General features: G+C 39.3%; 1 protein-coding gene across 1 annotated transcript in view; it reads right to left on the reverse strand.

The window, feature by feature from the left end:
* Positions 1-7,500, reverse strand: part of LOC138048264 (uncharacterized) — an 80,912-nt gene that overhangs the window by 61,674 nt on the left and 11,738 nt on the right. Inside the window, exon 2 of the mRNA XM_068894597.1 lies at positions 4,405-4,481. Within this exon, the coding sequence (XP_068750698.1) occupies positions 4,405-4,417 (13 nt within the window). The 5' untranslated portion in view covers positions 4,418-4,481. The remainder of the gene's footprint in view (positions 1-4,404; positions 4,482-7,500) is intronic.

Here is a 7,500-nt window from a genome sequence, read left to right on the forward strand (position 1 = left end):
GTTTCTAACATAGATTTGGGTAAAAAACTTATACGTCTCAGCATTTTGACTTAGTATTGAATGACACACAAATTGATTTAATATGCTGAGACCAAGACAGTTTATCATTGATGGTAACCCTGAGACAAGCAGTAGACGATATGTACTGAATAAAATCCTCACCCAACTTCAGAGGTTTCAAAGGACCAATGAAGGGAATGCTCAAAATCATTGCCTCAGATTTACCCTCGTGAATAATCAGTCTATTCTTAATAGGCAGCAGAGGCCCAAGGCTGCTACTTCAAGGGCCGGAGGCTAGTGGGGTCCGGGGGTATGCTCCCCCGGAAAATTTTGAAAATATTGGCTTCAAATGGTTGCATCTGGTGCATTTTAGGGTAAACTGAGCTCCTATTAGATGGTATTAAGATAACAGTAATTAATTAAGAGTCAAACAAGACCTTCAGTTTTCAAATTAAAGTTATATTCCGCCAGAACCATTATTGGATAACTATAGTACAAGCAAGTACTTCTCAACTGTGAAAGTGAGAAACTTAGTTGCTGAAAGTTGCCTCATACATGTGTAATATATTATAGAGTCAGTTTGAAACTTAAGTCTTCAGATCTTCAAATAATTTGAGCTATATATATCTCAGTGCAAAGCTATGGATTTCCGGGGCTACATACTTCATACCGTAAGAAAAAATTTAGAAATTTGCGGAGTCCCTGCGCCAACGTGACGAGATCATTTCCCTCAGGTTTGGACGCCATCTTGTTTGTACGTGCAACAACCATGACCGCTGACACTCCATTCAGCTCACTTTCCCACGCAATGAGCGCGTTCCTGCAGAAGCGATCGTGTGCGACTAGGGGTTACCCCTGGTGTATTTTTTAGTTACAATTTGAACTGGAAGTTTAGAAGAGACCCTATAGCCTCAGAAAGGATGAAGGCTAGCAATATGCAGTCGAAACGTAGTGATTAACAGCAACTCGAACAACCTCATCCTGAATACAAGTCTGACGAGTGTGCGGAATTCGAAGTAAGCGGCAGATATTGCGTTGTAGGAGGCCAAATAGCCGGGTGCCGGCACATTCTGACTGGGCTGGTATGTTGGGTTTTTTTTTTTGGCAGATCTAATAATCATGTAATTTGTTTTCTTAAGTTAATAGCAAGCTTATTTAGGTCACGCCATTCTTTTACCTTTGTTAGCTCTTGGTTAACTTCGAAGTCTGTAGCCAGTTTGTTTTATGTTATAGTACTTATTGCATTCAATTGGGGTTCAATTGAATGTTATTGAAAGTCCTGCTTTATCAGGACTTTAAATAACACTTAAACAAGACGCCTCCAAAGGCGTATCCGTGGAATGCGCAAACAGTTAACACAAATTGTCCACTTACAGTGAACTTTAAGGGGTGCAGGGATGGCGCAGTGGTGAGAGCACTCGCCTTACACCAATGTGGCAGGGGTTCGATTCCCGGACTCGGCGTCATATGTGGGTTGAGTTTGTTGGTTCTCTACTCTGCACCGAGAGATTTTCTCCGGGTACTCCGGTTTCCCCTCTCCTCAAAAACCAACATTTGACTTGATTTACTTTCATTGTTAGTTTCAGTTTACAGTGTCCCCAATTAGCGCTCCAGCGCTAGAACGACTAGACACTTAAATAAAGTTCCTTTCCTTTCCTTTTCCTTTCAAGTACAGGTAAACTTCGGAAAATGGCGAGAGATTACCAGAAAGATACATCTGTAATATAACTTCAAGTTGTCTGTTGTAAAAACACATTATTAATGTTACTAAATTTGCAAATGCAAACAAGGAAGCCCTGTTACCGGGTTCTTGGGATACGGGATCTTTCATTTATTTTTGGAATGAGACTTTATTGAAATCCTACAGTTTAACTTCCTTCCTTAACTCCGTTCATCCAAAAATTACAAGATCAGCCTTAAATCATCCGAAAAACTTACAGATCACAGTTCAAAAACTTATCATCCTGGGCCAGTTGTTCAAAAGCCGATTAATGCTAATCTCAGGTTAAAAATGAACAAACGAGTTTTATTCTCTACTCTCAAATGCTGTTCAAGGCTGATATTCCGTGAAACTTTACATTATAAGAAGTCAATAAGCAAAGGAAACTTTCACCAAAAAGTTGAAAACATGAAACAAAAGTACGCTAATCCTGGATTAAGGTAATCGGCTTTCGAACAACCGGGCAATGTATTCGAATTCCGGTCCCGTAATCCTGGTTTAGTTTCTTGCAAACTGTTTAAATCTGCCGTGACGAAGACAAGAAGACAACGTGTGTACTCCATTTCTCAGAATGCTCAAAAATGTAACATTCCGTAATTGCGCGTTCTATAGTCCAGTGCAAAGTTCTAATTTTACAATTCCATAATCTTGATTTGAGTATTAGAGTAACTTGGTACCAAACGTTTCACAATAACTTGAAATCTCGTCAAGAAAAAAGCTTAAATCCAGTAGTCCAGCCTGGGTTGAAATCGCTAAAAACTCTTTCTATTATCGATTCAAAACTCAACAAAAGCTACAAGTAGTAAATAGTTCTCACAAACTGCAAAAGTTCGTCATGATTCTATACTCGAGCTGAACAAAAAACTATCAAACACGAAAACAAAAGACGCCAGTGATCGCTTCTCGAGAAAACACTGTCTAGGTACTGCACTACCACACGTACGCAATGCGCTCCTACTTTAAAAAATATCCCGTATCTCCTTAGTCCCCCCCCCCCCCCCTCCTTAGCCAAAAATCCCATATCCCCACAATTTTTTACCTAAGTTTTCCCATGTCCTGATCGCTTTTCAGCCTTTTGGCTAAGAGTAGTTTCTCGGCCAATGGCTACGGTCAAGTACCCATGTACTACGTACGGTACTTTTGTCAGTGCCGTAAGGGGTAAGCACAGAACAGTTTCGCTTGTTTAAGACAAACAACCGAAACTTTTCTGGCACAGAGGGTAGGGAAATGCCCGTGGTTTACCAGGGAGGATGTTGAAGATTTGGTCTGATCGACACATAACTAAGAGCTGCGGTGGGCTTGTTTCTTCACCACATTGAAGTTGTCCTTTCGTAATATGTGGTACACGATATTGTTTTGGTATCGTAGATCATTACAGTGTCATGATAGATATCTTTGCTAGATACCCCCTGAGAAGACATGTGGTTCAGTAAAGTACTTAACCCAGAACGATGGAAGAAAATCGAGAAACATTTAGCTTCAAGGCTGACAAGTTGATCATTTACAACTTCTTTTTCATCACAACCTTCAGCGTGTACTCTAAGCTTCTGACAGCTTTCCAAGACCAATTTCGATCGAGAATAAGACAATTTGCGAGATGAAGAAATCATAAATTTTGTGCCACGAATATAATACAAGTTACCATCAGCGAAAAAACATTTCGGGAGATTTTTGTAAGTTCAATCTGAGTTCAATTTTTCTATCGTACTTTTGGTCGTACAAGTAAAATCACAAAATCGAAAGTGACATCGATTTTAGCGGCCGCCGGTGATCAAGTTACCTTGCGTGTTTAATACTGACAACTCACGAAACAAAGGATGCATCTGTGACAAAATGACGGCAAGACACCGGGTTTTTGTTAGTTTACTTTTTTTCTTTCAAGTTTTAATAAAGGTTGACAAGATACATGTGCGAATTTAACACAAAGATCTCAATCGTTGATGTTAGCTCAGGTGTCAGCTGATTTTTAGCCCCTCCGAATGAGGTTAGTACTTGGATGGGGGACCGCTGCGAAGTCCCCGTGACGGACATCAGTAATTCGTTTTTTTTTTTAAACTTGATTTCATTTTTTATTTTGTTTGGCCGTTGAAAGCTATTTTCTTATTTTCTTTCTACGTCAAAACGGCTGAACAAACCGGTTCCCAAGAAATATTGGAGTATTCGTGCTATGCAAAATACTTCTAATGAAGTATTCGTTCTGTGGAAAATACCGTAATGTTCACAACGGAACACACAAGTATAAGTACGAAGCAAGATCTAGAATTAACGTAGAAAATTCATCTTACCTTTAAAGCTTTTGTTTCTCAAAGAAAAAAAATCTGTCCACTTTATCGAATATTTTAATACTGTGTCAGTCATGGCCGGCGGAAAGATTCCACAATAAATAATTGCTTTCCTCAGCGCAACAGAACTGTGTCGCGGTGGTCGAGTGGTCTAACGCGCGCATATGATCGCGAAGCGCAGGGGAAGTGTATGGCTTCTAATTGGGGCAGGGAAGTTCGGATAAACTGAAGGGTATAAAGGATCTCAATCCAATATCCGTGGGGTATGCGCATTTGTGACTACCAACAAAAAAAATAAAATTTGACTCCAGCCCGGTTTTAAGACGTGGTATGCCTTCGGCATTCCACGTAATAAATCTCTCGAATCGGCTAATAATCTAACAGTATGGTAAACCTATGAACCTGCAACTTCCATGAATTCTCTGTTTGATAAGCCATTAAAGGGTAGTTCAAGGGTAGTTCGTTTAGATAACTGATTCCTAGGGTAAAAGAGAAAATAAAATAAAATAAATTCAATCACTGAGCTACATTTACACATTTGTAAAGGTAATAAAGAAGAATGCTACAAATATTACAATTACGGCTGACTTGACGAGAGAAGTGACTGAAGAAAATTGAGTTCGTAATAGCACAGAGGTTGCAATTTTCTTTTGAATTCCTCCAAATCAGCTGGATCGAATCAAAAATGAAAGACCTTCGTGCGTTTTCCCCTTGGTTTAAGTAAACCCGTCCATTATTCGTCCATATGTATTTCAATTTTAATTCCTTTTTCATTTTATTTACACTGCCAAACAATGTCGTTCTCAATGCCGTATTAAAGGAACTCAGAGATATAGACCTTCTTCATGAGGTCAACGCCGGTGAGATCTTTTGTGTTCCGAAAGTTGCTGACTTCTCTAACCGCCCGTCTAGTGAACCTGACAATAAGCTTGTTGTCCGCATCTCTGTTACGAGTGGGTAGTGAGTGGGCAATAGATCTTCCTCTAGATCAACTCCCATATCTTTGCCGATCGTCATTACAAGGTCAACGCACGTGACTTCTTCTGTAAGCCTGTAATTTCTGCGGAATGTCGACGAAGACACTGAGCCAAAATGTCAACCTCTGTCTCTGACTCATTAGCACTCTTCTGGGTAATGCTGAGATCATATTTCAGGTTCTTTACGACGGTGGTAAGGCTGTAGCTCCTGTCATTCAAGCGACCAAGCTGAGTTAATACTTCTTCATACTTCGCTGATAGACAGTCCACTGGTAGTGCGTCTTCGAAGACGCACTAAACTGGATCGTTCGTCCAGACGCATTATGCGTCTTGTGCCCGTCTTTACACTAGACGAATTTAACAGACGCAGATAAAATGTTTGACCAAGTTGGTCCCAGACAAATTATGCGTCTTATATAGTTCGTGAGAGACGCATAATTCGCCTGGACGATATAATGCGTCTCAGTGGTAGTAGTCTAGTACCTTTTTAATTTTTTTCTAAGGTTGCCATAAGTGCTGATGTCTATATAGGAAAAATTTTTTGCCATCATTGGCGGAGCTAAATAACACACGACCAACCGCCGTGGGGCCATGCAACCTCTCAACATTTCTTGTAAATATATATCTTTGAGTCTCATAAAAATACTTTGACTTGGGCCATTTAAGTTTCAGTAAGAATAAAACACAAACAGCGGTTACAACCATTTGCTTGAACTGCATAACTTTTTATAAACTTTAACGCTTCGTATGTTACAACATATGTAGTAACTATGGTTACAACATACATCATCAGAAGTTCAAAGTCCTTCTCAACATCAATCTATCGAGCGTTTTCACATGACGTGACAGCGGCCATGTTGGTCTTCCAAAACAAAGGAATGACGGCCATGATGGTGTACCAAACTAATCCTCTGGGATTTCACTTTAACTTTAACTTTATTGAATTTGTTGCGCGTACAAAATAGCATCAGCAAGTGGAGAAGAAAACAGGACGATGTCCCAATTAATATTCAACCCCAATAAATATTAACATAGTAGAAATAATAACTATAATCGTAAAAGTATAGTAATAAAAATAGTAATAATTATCATATGATATTATTTACAATCAAGTTAATTTAAAAATAGCTTCATTAACTTACACCCTCACGACTTGGAAGATTATAATAAAGGGTTTTATCAGCATAAAAATCTAAAAGCCTCCTTTTAAAAGTATGAAATGAGTCCACGCTTTTAATATCCCTTGGTAGTTTGTTCCAAAAATTGATAGACCTGCAATAAAACGAACGTTTTAAGTAATTTTGTTTTGCTTGTGGTATTTGGTAATTTAATTCACCCGAATTACGCGTTTTTTGCCGAACTACAGTTTGACAGAAAAAGTCTTGGTGACCCAGATCAATATAGCCTGCTCTAGCGTTATAGATAAGTACCATGTCTTTCATTTCCCTTCTATATTCTAGTGGTAATAAAGGAAGTTTTAACAGCCGATCCCTGTAGAAAATATGCCTTGTATAATTCAAGATAAACTATTGTGGCCCTGCGCTGAACATTTTCTAGTAAAAGTTTGTCCTTTGACGTGTAGGGTGGCCATAATTCACACGCGTACTCTAGTTGTGGTCGAACAATTGAGCAGTATAAAAGTTTCTTGATGTCAGGATCATTGATATCTCTACACACTCTAAGAATAAGGCCAAGCGTTCTATTTGCTTTAGAGGAGATCAGTTTTATATGTTGAGACCAGGGGAGAGTATTGGTGACAGTAATGCCCAAGTCTTTAATTTCGCTAAGTGTTGCTAGTGGGGACCCGTTCAGGTGGTATTCTCGTTTTGTGGGAATTTTCTTCCAAGAGATATTCAAGGCCTTACATTTGGGTATACTGAGACACATTTTCCAGGTATCACTCCAGATTGAGAGCTGCGTTAGGTCTTGTTGAAGTGAAAGTTTGTCCGATGGTTTTTCAATTATCTTAAACAACTTAGAATCATTTGCAAATATAGCAACTTTAGAGTTATGTTTAATACATTGAGGAATGTCGTCTATATAGACAAGGAAGAGCAGAGGGCCCAATATAGAGCCTTGCGGAACACCGGACAAGACTTGTAACCAGTCGGAATAAGTACCTTGTAGTGCTACTCGTTGATATCTATCAGAAAGATAGCTCTGAAACCAGTTTATTAGCTGCCCAGATATTCCGAATCGAGATAGCTTATTCAGCAAGGCACAGTGAGGGACTATCGAATGTTTTAGCGAAGTCCAAATAAGCTTTGTCAATCTCCTTGCCTTTGGCTTGGGCTTCGATTGCTTCGTGGTAGACCTGGAGAAGCTGAGTAACGGTAGACCTTCCTCTAAGAAAACCATGCTGCAGATGGTAGAGTTGTGGTGAGATGAGGGTATAGCAATGGTTAAAGACACATCTTTCTAGGCATTTAGATACAACACACAGTAATGAAATTGGTCAGTAGTTCTTGGATAATGTGGAATCATCAGATTTGTAGACAGGACATGCATTAGCCAATTTCCA

This window comes from Montipora capricornis, chromosome 1, assembly GCF_036669925.1.
Source record: "Montipora capricornis isolate CH-2021 chromosome 1, ASM3666992v2, whole genome shotgun sequence".
NCBI lineage: Eukaryota > Metazoa > Cnidaria > Anthozoa > Scleractinia > Acroporidae > Montipora > Montipora capricornis.